Below are 15,943 nucleotides of genomic sequence, written 5' to 3'. Positions count from 1 at the left end.
GGCAACATTAACCCTCTTCCATCAAACTGTGCAGTAAAACACCAGCAGACAACAAGTGCAGCTCACGTCTTTCATAACAATCCACATTTCCTCCCAACTGCGTATGCAGCCACATGTCTCATCTGGTTATTAAATTAAAGACGGACGACGACATCAGAATATGATCAGTCATAACTCCACTCTGAGCGACTGAGGGCGTCAGGTGACTTCCTGTGGATACATAAAGGAAGTAACCCCCGGTTCTCTGAAAGATAAGTGAGACAACTTTAGGTTAAGGAACCAGACCCGGTTCTCTGAAACATTGGTGGGGTGAAACACATGTTGAAAGTAAACTTTAGGTTAAGTGACGAACCCCAGTTCTCTGAATGATGATTGATGTGAAACGAATGGTGAAAGAAAACCTTAGGTTAGGGATTTAACTCAGGTTCTCTGAAACATAAGTCAGGTGAAAAAACGTGATTACAAGTTTAGGTTATTGTGGTATTAACCACAGTTCTCTGAAACCTAGGTGAGAAGAAAAATGTTGAAAGAGAACTTTAGGTTAAGGAAACAACCGTGGTTCTTTGAAACACTAGTGAGACATTTGACGTTTTTACAGCGTCCTTCGTCCTCATTCAGCTTTTTCTTTCTACATCGTCTCATCAACGGCATGAATGACTAATACACTGTGTGTGTGTGTGTGCGGCATGAATGACTAATACACTGTGTGTGTGTGTGTGCGTGTGCGTGTGCGTGTGTGTGTGTGCATGCGTCGCGTGTCGCGTGCGTGTGTGTGTGTGTGTGTGTGTGCAGACCCCCTACCCGTATAGGGTTTCTCTGTTATCTCTTGTTTTCTGTCCACTTTCACAAACACGCTCATCAACCATTAACACACACTCGGCCATTGTTGCCGTGTTCCACTTGGGGGACGTGACACGTTTACATTGTCTGACTCAGAAAAACCTACAGGACAAGCCAAAAACCATTAGCTTCACCTCCCCCCACCCCCCAGAATAAAGCGGGTGTCCCTCCGAGTGCACGGGGCCAAGACACCCCGCAGAGGACTGTCAAGCGCAATTAGTCGTGAGGGGACAAGCTCAAATCGAGGGGTTTGAACGGGACGTGGTGGTGTGAGTGAGGGTCAGCGTGAGGACTTCTCTGATGTCTCCTTCTGGTTTGTACCATTCACACACACACACACACACTGGTGTGTTGTAAGCAGTAAAAGTCTGATTTTAGTCAGACCGGGACAATAATGTCATGGTAGTCCCACTAAAATCGAGTCGGACTAACCTGGATAATGTGATTGAAATATCACCCACACATTCAGGACTGTCTTCTTCAGTGAGGACCGACGTCAGAATATTAGCCTGAATGCGACATTTCAAACTTCCTGTTCAACAAACATGCAGAGAAGTGACATTTTCACCATTTTGGTGTCAATTTAAGGACATGTACACAGACAAAGAGCTGGTTTATCTGCAGTCCTGCTCTCTGTCGCCCTCTGTGTAGATCAGTGGTACTGCAGCCTGCTTCTCTCTCTCTCCCTCTCTCGCTTTCCCTGTTCTTCAGCTCTACTTCATTTCCTCATCTTTAGAAATTTAAATAAATTCAGATCCACGTTGGCCGAGGATTTCCAAACACAACATTTAAGAAAATACAACAACATTAACAAAAGACTAAAACATTAAGAAAAGCAGCAATATTTAGAAAACACAACATTACAAAAATGCCACAACAGTAAGAAAACACAACAACATTAGGGCATTACCAAAAGTGCAATTGTATTGTGTTTACTTAACAAACATTTTTGCAATTGAAAAAGCAACTTTCACAGTGTCCTTTTGAGCTTTTATTTAGAAAAAACACTGTAGTTGTACATAAATAAGAGATTTTCTTTGAACAGTATAAAACACATTTACAATGTAAATTTTCGAGTATTTGTCTAAGAATTTGATTTGATGAAATGTGCCGCTCTCTGCTCCATTTCTCCACCACTCTGAGTGTGCGGGGGAGGGGCATTGAACTGCAAGTTCTTAGCTTTCATAAACCATTGGAATTTGTCCGCTAACACAAACTGTTACGTAATGTAATACAGTAATGCAAAGAGCACTTGCCCAAACATGACACCGGTGATATGCTCGGTATTCAAGGGTAAGAAGGTCACTGGTTCAAATCCCAGTTTGACCAAAGGCCTTTCTGTGTGGAATGTGTTCTCTCCTGGTTTTCCGGCTTCCTCCCACAGTCCAAAAAATGCAGATTAGGTTAATTTGACACTCTAAATTAGTGGTAAACACATAGCTGACTAATATCTGGCCTGGTAGATGAAATTATCAGATGAAATCTGATAATTTCTATTGCTTTTTTTCCCCAAAAAACAACAACATCAGGCAGTATTTAATGACTTTTATACTGAAAATTAAATTACTGTCAATGTCACTTTTATTAAGATAAATTTCTCACACGATGGGGTTTTTCTTTTCCTTCCTGTCCTTCACTTTTCATTTCCTCTTCACTGGTCTTCACTGGCACAACCAATGACAGAAGGGGAAGCACAGGCAGAGAGGTGGGTGCAAAACATGCTTAAGTAATAAAAGACACACAGCAGGAAATGCAACACTTTGGGACTGGGTGAGTGTGAGTGGCTGCTGAGACAAAGCAAATCAAAAGTAACCGGAACAACAACACGATGAAGATCTTTCTTCTACTCATCCTTTCATTGATCACAGGTAAAAATGAATCTTTATTCCTACCACAGTACTGTTCTGGTTTCAGTATCTGACTTTAAATAATGAAGCTTTTGTTTTTTGTTCAACAGGCTGTGAGGCATCATCTGAAGTACAAGGATGCCTTAAAGGATGGTTTGAATTCAACTGCACAAATTCTGACCCAAAAGTACAAATTATTGTACATAGGCCCAAACACAATCCCACAAAAAACAACCCAGGGGATAGATGTGAAAAAGACAAGAAATTTTGCCTGTACCGTGATAAATTAAATAAAAATCTCACGGTGGTTGTCAACAAACTCGAACCCCGTGACTTTGGGGATTATTGGTGTAAAATTGGCAAGTCATTACATAAAATAGAACTTGATGATGGTAAGAAATCCTCTTTATTTAATTAATGTATAGTTGTAAAGTTAATGTATAGAAATGCTATGAAATATTACCTTGTGTGATGCACATAAGTGAATAAATTATAAGGAACATAATGAAATATAAATAACCAGCTGTTGCTACATTAGCTAATACAGCTCGTAAATGACAATCCTTGTTCCCGATAACCATCTCTAAATTCTTCTCTATCTGTCTGAAAAGATAGTTATGTGTTGGTAGCAACCTTTTTGATAATCTGGTTTTGCTACATCAGCTAATACAGGTTGTAAAGCTAATAATGTGTTGTTCCTGATAATCACCTCTAACTTAATTAATTAGCTAATACAGTTTGTAAAGTTAGTAATGTGTAGCCCGTAACCTTGTTCCGCTAATGATGTGTAGCTAACAACTGTGTTCCTGGTGAATATCTTAGCTAAGTTAGCTAATACAGTTTGTAAAGTTATTAATGTGAATAACAAACTTGTTGCTGATAACCTTCTCTAACTTAGCTAGCGTAGCTAATACAGTTTGTAAAGTTAGTAATGTCTATAACAACCTGATAACCTTTTTTCTAAGTTAGCTAATGTGTAATACATGTTAAAACCTGCGATGCTAATATGAGATAAACCCACTGTAGTTCCTGATAACCAGCCATTTATTGATTACATTAGCTCCTAAGCCTTATATTGTGATGGTTAGACTATATAAACATATTTCCCAAAAAAAAAAAAATACCCTAAGCTATCTTATTTTTCTTTTCTTTACTTTTTATTCTCTGGATTAGGAATTAATTTCACATGTCTTACCTATTCTTTTTTCTTTTCAGACAAGCGTGGTTGCCAGACAAAGCTTTTTCAAACCGTTTGGGAAACAGCTACAACCAACTTCACGTGTGACAGAATAAAAACCTCCAGTGTTACTTTTCTCTGTAAAGAAGATGGTTTCAAGTGTACAGAAATGATATGGACAGTGTCTACTACAGTGTCAAATGAAAAGTTTACGCTCACAGTCAGCCCACGGGTCTTCACCATAGAGATCAGACAAGTTTCTGTACAGGACGCTGGAGTCTACTGGTGTGGACTAAGATCAAACGGTGCAGGTCGATATCACCGAACTGCACTCAAAGAAATACAGCTGGAGGTTCAAAGTGAGTAAAGTTTATCTCAAAATATCAGTTTGTTTAGACTGAACTGAGCATCTCTGAAACGGTGTCACGTCAAGCAAAGCATACACTTAATGTATCTCTAAGTTTGGATGATGCTGGAAGTCATTGTTTCTAGTTTTATGCTCATTCTTTTAAACTGCATCCTTGGGCATTTTTTTGTTTGTTTTTGGCTGGAATTTCATCCTGTTAATGCATTTTCATAATAAGATACGCTTCATAGCAGTTCCTGTCCAGAGTTGCGCATCAGGGCACAGGAAATGCCCGAAACCAAAATGTGGTGTTCCTGCACATCTGGATTGAAATGATTATGTATCTTACAGTGAATATATATATGTATATATATATATATACAGTATATATATATACATATATACACATATATATATACAAATGGGCGGAGTCATAACTGCATGGTCTGCATGAAACTGCGGTGACTTTGTTTTACACACACACACCCAAACGAGTGACTAGTGACTTGTAAAGCAGTTGTTTTCAGTGTAACTGAATCAAATCACTAGAATCAGTTAATTAAAAATATCTGTTTGGTACTTCCTCCATGACCGGAGCACAGACTCCGTCTGACACAGTCACTGGACTGAAATACAGCAGGCAGGGTTTGTGATGCCGGTCACGATCAGCAATGCTGTCGCTATATACACCAGACTCCTCTGTTAAATATTCAGATTTTAGACATTTCCCTGGTAGTTGTTGGAGATGAACCCATGATCTACAGTTCGGTACTGTTTGGTTTGATTTCTGTTTCAGACGTCTCTTCCGTGTGATGGCAATCAGGTGACGTCATGTGGCACTGTGTTGCTCTGAAGATCCAGCAATCTGTTGTTAAGGTCACTAAATCTGACCTCCAATAACATACCTTTGTAGTAAGATGTGAGCTGCTTGGCATTTCATAGTGTGTTCCAGTACATGCAATGTTTAAATCCAGGGTCACATGGTCTGATGCTACAAACACGCCTAAAGCGGTAGTTATTTAGCACGAGTTGAATTTAGCGCCCATCACGTGTATCACACCGTGTGGCCTGTGTGTTGAGGTTGTATGTTAACTTGTCGTGTGACCAATTCATGTTGCGTGTCGTGTGAGCGCAGCATCGGGTTATCAGTGCGTCTAAACCACCAAAACACTCCCTTTTAATGTCCTTCTATCCACTGTGTTTACAGATATACCAACCAACACAACATCAGCAGCTGTTGGACAGACTCTAACATACTCCTGCCAGTACGAAGGCTCCGTACCCATTAAGAAATTTGTCTGTAAGGGAGAAGAAAAATCTAAATGTGAACGCCAAGTGGACACCCAAAGGTCACAAAATGAGAGGTTTTCCATCAAAGATGATCGAAAAAATAAAATCACCATAACATTGAAACATTTAACAAGAGAAGATACTGGGATTTACTGGTGCGGAGCAGAGAGCACCCGCCCGCGGACGAGCGACCAGTTCTTCCACAAACTTGTGTTGACTGTCGGTGGGTGAAACTGACCGTTTTTTATTTTAACTAGTGGCCAGAGGAATAATATTTTTTGGTTGTCCTTGGCTTCTGTCCATCCATCCCATTCTTGTTGACATGATATCTTAAAGGTATAGTTTGGATTTTTGAACATTAAGTTGTATGACACAGACCCCGGGAGTAGAGTGGATGCAACGTTGTTAAATCATTTAACGAGTCTCCGGTTCAGAGCGGAGAAAAGTAGTTCCAGTTGTCACAGAACTAGCGGGTTTTAAAACACAAACATGCATGCATATGTTATGTTAGCACGGTTGCACTGCTGTCCATCAGTATGTTAGATTGCTTTCATGCTTAGGAATGTTTATGGATCAGTAAATGTATATGGTATGTACAAGGGACTGCAAATAAGTAAGTACACTTAATGATAAGTAACATTAGCTTCCTAAGATTCATTGAACTCTTAATTTGAAGGGGCTAGTTGTGGAATTAGATTTGTGTCAGTATTTTCAAACAACACTTTTCAAAAAGCAAACAGCACCTTTTAAGAAGCAAATTAAATATCTATTTAATCATTCAAAAATACTGTTTTTTATTGTTTGAAAATACACTTGTACTTTGCACTTCCTGATTTGTTCTTTGCGCAAAGAACAAATCAAGAAGTGCAAAGAACGAGTGAGGGAGCGCAAAGAACAAATCAAGAAGTGCAAAGAACAAGTGAGGGAGCGCAAAGAACAAATCAAGAAGTGCAAAGAACGAGTGAGGGAGCGCAAAGAACAAATCAGGAAGTGCAAGAAGCAGTGAGGGGCAAAGAACAAATCAGGAGTGCAAAGAACAAATCAGGGAGTGCAAAAGAACAAAGAGGAAGTAAAATTGGAAATGCAATCAGGAAGTCAAAGCCAAGCAAAGAACAAATCAGAAGTGCAAAAGAACAAGTGAGGGGCGCAAAGAACAAATCAAATGCAAAGAACAGTGAGGGAGTGCAAAAGAACAAATCAGGAAGTGCAAAGAACAAGTGAGGAGCGCAAAGAACAAATCAAGAAGTGCAAAGAACAAGTGAGGGAGCGCAAAGAACAAATCAAGAAGTGCAAAGAACGAGTGAGGGAGTGCAAAGAACAAATCAGGAAGTGCAAAGAACAAGTGAGGGAGCGCAAAGAACAAGTGTATTTTTAAACAATAAAATACATTATTTTTGGTTGATTAAATCGATATTTTATTTGCCTCTTAAAAAGTGTTGTTTACTTTGTGAAAAGTGTTGCTTGAAAGTATTGACACACATCTGATTCCATAGTTAGTTAGTCTTGACATTTGACCCTTCCCCTGTACCTCAACACCTATCAAGACAACCTACGCTGTCTTGATGCAGCCTTTGCTGACAGAGCTATTGAGCTAAGTGGAAGAGATTTGTGTGGAACAAGTTCAAAGTGGAATCAGAGAAACATGTTGATGCGCTGACCTGTAAAGTGATTGTTAGGGGTCGGCAAGTAAATTTGGCCTATGGTCAATATTTTCCTTAGCAATTGAATACTGGTCCAAATCATCACATCGTCATCAAATGTATGAAATTTAAGAGATGTGTTGGTTTAAATGTGTTGGCGTCAGATATTAATTCCGGTGGGCCAATTTTGACCCACGGGTCACCACTTGCTGACCACTAGTATATGTGTTCCTAATCATGTGCTTAGTGATTATATCTTGCGATATTTGACTCTTTCCAGAGTCTCCACCTTCAACAACACCGTGCATCCACCCGAGGACTCATTCTTCTACTCCATATTCTACCTCCTCTACCCAGTCAACCACTGCGTCTGTTGAGAGAGAGAGTGAGGAAGTACTTATTAAACTTACATTACCAAGAACAGGAAATGGAAGACATTTACCATTTCCTGTGAGTGGTCATTTTATCTGTGGTGCGGTTTTGTCTTCCAGATGTCTCTTGGTTAATTGGAGTCATTGCTGCTGTCACATGTGTGGCTGTGACGGGACTTCTCGTCTTCATCTGTAGACGTGAGAGATTTCTTCACCAGTGTTGCGTGGCATTCTCACCTACACGCAACACTTCCTGTTTGGAAGCGTTGGTGCTGGTGTGCCAGTTATTTCAGTTATATGTTCTCTCTCTCTTCCAGGTGTCGAGGGTTTAAAGAACACAGCAAATGAAGGAGCTGAGAATGAGGTGTGAACTCACGTCATTACTTGTAAAGTAAAACCAAAACGAGGCACACGTTCAGTGTACGTGCAGATTGTACATACACTATAATGTTCTTCTTTTCTTTTCTGGAAGGATCACTGCTATGCAGAGATACAAGAGCTCCCCCAGAAGTCAGACTCAGGAACTGCACCAAAAACGGTCTATGCCACCACCAGCTTTAGCCTCACGCCCTACTCCGTGGTCCAGCTTCCAAACAGCTGTGGTGACATGTGGTCCACAGTGACAGGCGACGAGCAGGCTCCCACCTACTCCACTGTCAATGAGCCACCCACGCTCACTGACACCGCCGTTTGTTACACCCACAACAAACCACAGCAGCAATGAGGAAGCTAAGATGTTTTTATATATTTATAAGTGTTTCTTCAGAGGAACAGAAACAGCAGAAACTATCCTTCTATATCAGCTGAGTTTCATGTTCCTTTTCCTTATGAAGAAACTTGGATTGTGCTTTGAATAGATGTTTATTACTATCATGCTTCACTGTAAACCATCAGCTGGTGGAGCCTGGAGACAAAGACAAATGCAAATGTGAAATATTCGATTAGAGTCGATAAAATTGGCTTTTATATAGTTTAATATTGGCAGGGACTTAAGTATTTGAGTAATTTCAACTCATTCTTCATATTAGTTTAGTTTTGTGGATTAGAACATTTGCAGGAAGAAGAAGAAGAAGCTTGACCAGAGTTTATTTGACCTAATAAGCGTTGACGCATCTCTATTTACTCCAGTATTTCATAAAATAATATCTGTTAAAATAGAAAAAAAACCTAACTCAACTGGTACACAACACAAAATGCATGTTAGATTGTGTTTATTTCATATCAGGTGTGGTAGGATGTTTTGGCCGATAAGGGGGTTAAATCAACAGAACTGTTATTCGGGACTTTAAACTCTGGAGGACAGCATTTAACATCGTCTCATCGTCTGTCTTTTGTCTCCTTCACTTGGACGATGCAGCCTTGACTGTTGAGACACAGACTTAGAAAAAGCTTCTACTTAAGAATAAGTTCACCACTTTGTCTCGGTGTTAAACCGCTATTACTGACGGGAAGATTAAGTTTGTAAATGACTTACGACCATGCACCAAAACTATTAACTCCTAACTAAATAGAAAAATGTCACCGATGGAGGCAGCAGTGGATCAACAGCTTCTGTGAGCCGTGATGTAAAATTGCACATTTTTGCTGGTGTAGAGGGGAGTGAATAGTTTATAAATCTTAAGTGTCAAGTGTCAGTTTCCAAACAGAGAAGTCTGTCTTACAGGTGAATGTGAAGAGACTAACACGTTGTTAAGATATCGTAGACTTAGTCAGATGTAGATTTTATTGGGTTAGCCCTTTTTTTCAATGATCCTTCAACCCATGATAATCCAGATGATGGTTCTCTTGTACAGCTGATTCATTTCCTTATTACGAATAAAATATTTGGTGATTCACAAACAAAAATGTGTTCAATTCCTTCCACATTTTTCACTGTTTTTCCAAGAACTGAGTTCTCAAGTCAAGTCAAGTAGTTTGTGAAGCAACTAATGAAAAACTTTATTTCCCCGAAGCGCCCTGAATAAATATTCATCTCACTAAAGGGTAGAACAAAGCCTCAGACAGAGCCTGGGGAGGACAGAAAGCGGAAGCAGATAAGAGCAGAATGGTGACAAAAAAAATAAAATGCAGGAAACGCAGCTGTTCACACATCCAACAAGTGCAAAGAAAGTGCAGTGTGAAGACGGACGGACGACAAAATGAAGCTCTTTCTTCTGCTCGTCCTCTGGCTGACATCAGGTAAAGAGATCAACGACGTCTGATCAGTGATATTACGGATTAAAAAGGTTTCTTGAATGAAATTAGATTAAATTAAATTAAATATCAGCGACAGCTTTACCAATGTTTAAAAACATATTAAATATTCTGGTGACGTTTAGTATTGGAATCAGACCTGGTTGAACAAAGATTCAATTTATAAATGAAATAAGAAATATTAGGATTGTTAAAGTACGATGCAAAGTCTTATTTGTGCTTGGTTTGCAGGTTACCTGGCCTTTTCTGAATGGAGAAACTGTGTACATACCTGGGAGAATTACACATGTACATTTGCCAAAGCCCAGAAAATTTCAAGTATCGTGTTTGAACTTCCAAAAAAACGTGATGGCACAGAAAAATTCCGATTTCCTGTCACAAAGCTGGAAGGAGAGGATGCTGGGATATACAGCTGCAGTCCCGTTGGTAAGAAAGACAGGCGTGTTCTAATCTGTTAATCTGTTATATTTTGTAAAAAAATATATATATATTTAAGAAATAATTTAACATCTACTACCATATAAATACTTTATATCATATAATATCTGATGGGAGAAAATGTTATTTATATATAGTCTCATTTGACTGTGACTCACACTCCAACATTGGGAACTAGACTCTCAGACCAACTCTGACTCTTCCTCAGTGACACGAAGATTGGTGAGTCGACTCAACTCCAATAAACCTGGACTCCACTAACGGACTTGACTTCAAACAGTGTGGACTTCTTTGGTGACTCAGACTAAGACTGGGACTCAAACACTGGGGAGAGGACTCTCACTCAAGTAATGACTCTGACCCATTTGCACTTGATTAAGACTCAGACTGGGACCCAGTCACTGAGGATAGGACTCTGAATTAGACCACCTCTGACTCAAGTAATGAGGACTCAAATTAGACTGGATTCAGACTCTTCTCTTATTGACTCTGACTCAAACTCAATCATCGAGGACTGGATGATGACTCAAACTAACTTCGATTCGAGATTCAAAATTAAACTAAAGTCTTTGGTGATGCCAAGTAATGCTGATGACTGAGACTGGGACTCGGCTCAGACTCTTCTTTGTTTAGTTAATTTAGACTGTTTAATAACCCTAACCACTGGGACTCTGACTAACTCTACCTCAAGTAATGTAGACTCCATTTGGACTCGATTCAGACTCTTCTTAGGTGGATCAGACTCAATCATAAACAATGGGGACTGAGCTCGGACTCAAATATTGGCAACTTGGCTCAGACTCTTCTTTATTTAGTTAATTTAGACTGTTTAATAACCCTAATCACTGGGACTCAATCACTGGGGACGGGACTCAATTTGACAATTCAACTTGTCAAATTCTTTATTGACTTAGACCCAGACTGAAACGTTAGAAACTTGGCTCAGACTCTGACTCAAGTAATAAGGACTTGAATTGGACTTGGTTCAGCCTCTTGATGACGACTCACATTGGACTCAACAAAGTCTTCTTTAATCACCCGGACTCATACTCTGACATTCGGGACTTGGTTCGGACAGTGACACAAGTAATGGGGACTTAAATTGGACTTAACGTGTGTGACGCACAGGACTGGACCCAGATGGTAAGAAACAAAGTTTATTTTCAAAGTCAAAAACAGAGGCAAAGGTACAAAACCCGAGGATCCTCAAATAGATGGCAGGAAGCCGTCGGTGCGAGATCCACGGTCAAGACAGAGTCACACAAAAAAACAGGCAAACACAGAGAGTAATCCACTGAAGCACAGAGGTGCAAAGAATCCACAGAATAAATCCCACTGGACGGTGAGAGAACAGCTCGGTACAAGTCGCACTGACGACGGACGAAGACAAACTCACAATCAGACAAAGGAAGAGGGAGTGGTTATATACACTGAGGAATTAGGGAGACGACGAACAAGACACAGGTGAAACAGGTTGGCTAATCACAGAGGGGAAAAGTAAAGTGCACACAGACAAGGGACGAAAAAGACTTCAAAATAAGAGGGAATTTCACAATAAAATGACGTGGACGACAGAACATGACAATGTGGACTTGGACTCAGACAAACAACAGGGCCTTCATCATAAGCATGTTAAATGAATCTTTATCCTTTCTTGTTTTAAACAGAAGTCTGCCGGAATCTGCTCCAAACAACAACATACACCATGGCTAAAACCACCGTCTCATGCAGCTACCCAACACCGTATGGCAAGTCAGGTCAAAGAGCCTGGTTTTTCTGCAAGAAGCAAGAATCAACCTGTGTAGAAATGACACAATCTTCAGTGAAGTCAAATGGGAAGTTCACTCTCACAGTCACCAAAGCTCAAAGCTTCAACTTGTCCATCACCAATGTGTCCTCTCAGGACGCTGGTGTCTACTGGTGCGGCTTCAAAGACAAATATTCCAAACTTTTACTGCGAAAAATTCAGCTCAAGGTTCAAAGTGAGTGTTCCGTCAAACAGAAATCATGGGGAATAATTAAAAGGGATAGTTCAAGGTTTTTTTTAAACACAGTGATGAGAACCAAAGAAAACGTTCCCCGTCCACACCAAATTCTATGGAGGAAATCTGTGATTGTACATCCCCACACACATCCACTGCTGCCTCCATCAGTAACTTTTCTGACTTCTGTGTTTGAAATCCTTTGCCCTGGTTTACCACAGTGACACAAACTGACCACACGAGGCAGCAGTACACCAACAAGTACAAGCAGTACAAGTTCAAACTGATTTTCTCTATGGACTTTGGTGTGGGAGAATGAGCGTTTTACACACTCCAGTTTCCAGTGAGATAAAGCATCGAAAATAATCTCAACAGATCATAAATGTGCGGCTCACAGTTATGTTTTAGAGTGTCTGTGACTCAAAGGGGGCAAACAGGGGGCAAAAACAACACAGTCAGCACTGTCTATGTCAGTACCTAATACAAACATATTTTAGGAAACCTAGACCCTTTAAGATGGCAGCCATATGCTTGATTTCACCTCTGTTTGTTTACAGATGTGACAACTTTCACAAAATCCCCAAAGGTTGGAGAAAGCATCACCTACTGGTGCAAATACAGATCCTCCCCCTCTGACGTGGTCATTTGTAAAGGCCAAGATCCAGCGGCGTGTCATTTTATAGTCAGTGAGGCCAACACGGCTGACGGGAGGTTTTCCATGACGCAGGGCAAAACGGGATATATGACCATAATGGTGAGAAACGTGACGCTACATGACACAGGGACGTACTGGTGCGGGCAACTCAGTGACAAGGAAAGAAGGTTCTTCCACAGATTCTACATGAATGTGGGTGAGTCATGTTGATGCTGCCAATACTTTGTGAGTGTGGTATTCTCTCATATGTCCTGATATTATAGCTAGGATAGGCAACACATTTGTATTTTCCTTCAATGATGTTATAAATCCATTGAGGCTAGTTTTCCTGTCCACTTCCATTTAAACTGACTGCTTATTGGTATTTGATGAAAGTATTTTATGGTGTGAACAGTATGTCGCACTGTGTTTACCTTTCAGTTTCACCGTGGTCACCAGCAGCGTCCACGTCTTCTCCAACCACGTCCACTTCCTCCTTCCCGAAGTTCCACAGTGAGAATGACAAAAAAATGTTGATCCTACACAACTTACCGATGAAGTTTAGCGTTGTGTGCGTGACTAAAAACAGAATACAATGCAAATCCCTTTTGACTTTTACTCAATAAAAGCCTAAACTCCTTGTAATTGTACGTTGAGAAACGTTGATCGTCGCCCCAGCCTTGTTTGTGAATGACTGAGCCTTTCAGGGATGCTCCTTTTACACCCAATCATGACACTCAACTGTTTCTAATGAACCCTGTTCACCTGTGGAATGTTCCAAACAGGTGCTCCATAAGCATTCGTCAACTTTCCCAGTCTTTTTTGGAGCATGTTGCAGGCAAGAGCGTAGGTTTGGGTACAAGATTGTTGGGTGACACTGCCCCGCAACCTCTTTGGTGGCATGATGTCTACAAAAGAAGTGTAGTTCCAGAGAGAAAGGGGGAGGCTTTAGGTCTGGCCCTAAAAACTCAACGCTCTGTTGTCAGAACACAAACTTCCCAACGTCCCAACTTCATTAGAATTGGGGTTTGTACAGCCAAAATCCTGAAGTCTGCCTTTAAGCAGGCAGCTCTGGACGATGGTGATGATGATGATGATGATGAATGTGTGTCTTGTTACCATGTCGCAGCTCCTCCTTCACAAACCTCTGGAGTTGAAACAGTCGTCCTGGTCCCTGTGATTGTCACCGTCGTCATGCTGCTGCTCGGGATCGTTCTGATCTCCATCTACAAACGTGAAACACATTTTTATTTCTTACCTAAAGTGACTCTTTTTTTTCATGTGTTGATTTGAATCTAGTCTTTCTTCTCTCATTTTTTTTACTTCCTGTTGCAACTTTCACATCCAGTGAGCAGACGAAAGAAAGAAGCAGCAGAGCAGCACAGACAGGTACTTTGAGCAAAAGTACACTTTCTTCTTCAAACCACGGTGATGTCACACGTTTATGCCTGTGATACAAACACAAGTCAAACAAAGAACTAATGATACAAAAATATACAGTATATACATATATATGCAGGTAATGCATGCAGAAATAAGTCAAAGGTAAAATGGCTTTGCATTTCTACATTCACAGATTGATTTATTTTTATATTTCCTAGTTTATTTTTGTGTTTTATAAATGCATCTTAGTCATCACATGAATGTCACTTTGCCTAAAATACAGAAAGCACTCCATATATATGTTATGTGATTGAATAATTATTCATTTACTGAATTATGTGATTTATACAGAAGTGTAGAACTGCCACAGGGGAGAAAAAACCCCAGATAGCTTCTTGTTAAACAGAGAAAGTGGTAATCGATCAATTACAGATCAAATACAGTTTGCTAACCCGAAAAAGGCTACTACGAGGAATGACCTCGTTATAATGAGTTTTAGAGCCAACATTATTTATTTCTCCATTTCATTTTGGCAGGTTTGACACTTCTTTTTTTAATGTCCTCACTGTATTTGTTTTTTCTTTCTTCTCTGGAAAGGATCATGTGAGCGAGCAGATGCAGGAGCGCCTCCACACACCAGCGGGAGAAGATGCAAATAACGAAACGTTGTATTACGCCACCATCCACTTTCAAAATGGCTCCAGTGGAGCCGGTGACAAAGCTGTGGCGCTCAGACCCAGCACCGCCGCCGCCGCCGCCTGTGAATACTCCACCGTGAGGTACAACGGCAATACAACCCACGTTTCACCATCACGAGCCACAGAGGATCCTCTCTATGCAACAGTCAACAAGTCTGTCCGTGCATGACAGGGAAAAGACAGCATGTAACTGGATCTTGCCAAATAGTGAGACCACATGAGGGTTATCGGTTATAACTCATTATATAATTGTTAATTAGTTGTAAAGCACCAAATGAATAACCTAATGATAAATCATTACCAAGCCAACATGTCCATGTGGATCCCATATGGGTTATATTCAGGCTGACAGTATAGCCGGTTTTCCACCGTGTTTTTTGGCATTTCAATTAGAAATAATACTAGGAATAGTACCAGTAATTCCATTCTTTGGCACCCTTCCCTTAGGGTACCAGAGTAAAATGGTATGCTCAGGCTGGAGCTAGACAGTCAGCTGATTGTGCGACAGAAAACGCCACTCCTTTGCAATCGGTGTAAATATCCCAACCTCGAACCGTACCATAATGGAAACAGCAATAGTGACCCCCACCTGGAAATTACTGTAATGTGTTAACAACGAGCTAGGCATCAGTGGAGAGAAAAAACTGCCTTTTAACAGGAGGAAATCTCTGACAGAACCAGACTCAAAGATGTGCAGTCATCTGCCTAGACAGGTTGGGGTGAAAGGAAAAATGGGCAACAGAGGAAAGGTGGGGCACAAAAATGACAAAAGGACAAGAGGGAGTTCCACTCAGTACCCAGGTAGCCTGGAGATGGTACAAATGTTGTATTTTCATCATGGTACAGTTCAGCCAAGCCGGTTATTTTGGTATTATTCCAAAAGGGTACTACGTGAGCATGGGCTTGAAGTGAGCCCACACAGGTGGGGCCATTCTGTACAAACCCACTTGGGACCCATATTGATAGCCTGAAAATAACCCATATGGGGTCCACATGGACAAGCTGTCTGGGTTGTTTTTGAACAGACGTCTGCAGTTATAATCTGATCTAATCTACTCTCTAAAAATCATTTAAGGAAAGTACACATTAGCATATTGTGATGCA

General features: G+C 40.6%; 2 protein-coding genes across 2 annotated transcripts; both read left to right on the top strand.

The window, feature by feature from the left end:
• The first annotated feature begins 2,539 nt into the window (after positions 1-2,539).
• Positions 2,540-9,350, top strand: LOC122767744. The gene is made up of 8 exons (XM_044023205.1): positions 2,540-2,708; positions 2,798-3,079; positions 3,903-4,223; positions 5,418-5,723; positions 7,421-7,525; positions 7,632-7,709; positions 7,829-7,875; positions 7,984-9,350. Exons 1-8 carry the CDS (start codon positions 2,669-2,671, stop codon positions 8,233-8,235), a joined length of 1,431 nt encoding a protein of 476 aa, XP_043879140.1. The 5' UTR covers positions 2,540-2,668; the 3' UTR covers positions 8,236-9,350.
• Positions 9,351-9,461: 111 nt separating this feature from the next.
• LOC122767713 (CMRF35-like molecule 8) lies at positions 9,462-15,511 on the top strand. Its single transcript, XM_044023164.1, has 8 exons — positions 9,462-9,689; positions 9,936-10,130; positions 11,810-12,124; positions 12,682-12,975; positions 13,200-13,271; positions 13,888-13,992; positions 14,107-14,147; positions 14,739-15,511. Exons 1-8 carry the CDS (start codon positions 9,650-9,652, stop codon positions 15,006-15,008), a joined length of 1,332 nt encoding a protein of 443 aa, XP_043879099.1. The 5' UTR covers positions 9,462-9,649; the 3' UTR covers positions 15,009-15,511.
• Positions 15,512-15,943: the final 432 nt, after the last annotated feature.

Source organism: Solea senegalensis, linkage group LG4, assembly GCF_019176455.1.
Source record: "Solea senegalensis isolate Sse05_10M linkage group LG4, IFAPA_SoseM_1, whole genome shotgun sequence".
Classification (NCBI taxonomy): domain Eukaryota; kingdom Metazoa; phylum Chordata; class Actinopteri; order Pleuronectiformes; family Soleidae; genus Solea; species Solea senegalensis.
Note: the sequence above shows the minus strand (reverse complement) of the source record. Positions and strands in the feature narration are given on the sequence as shown.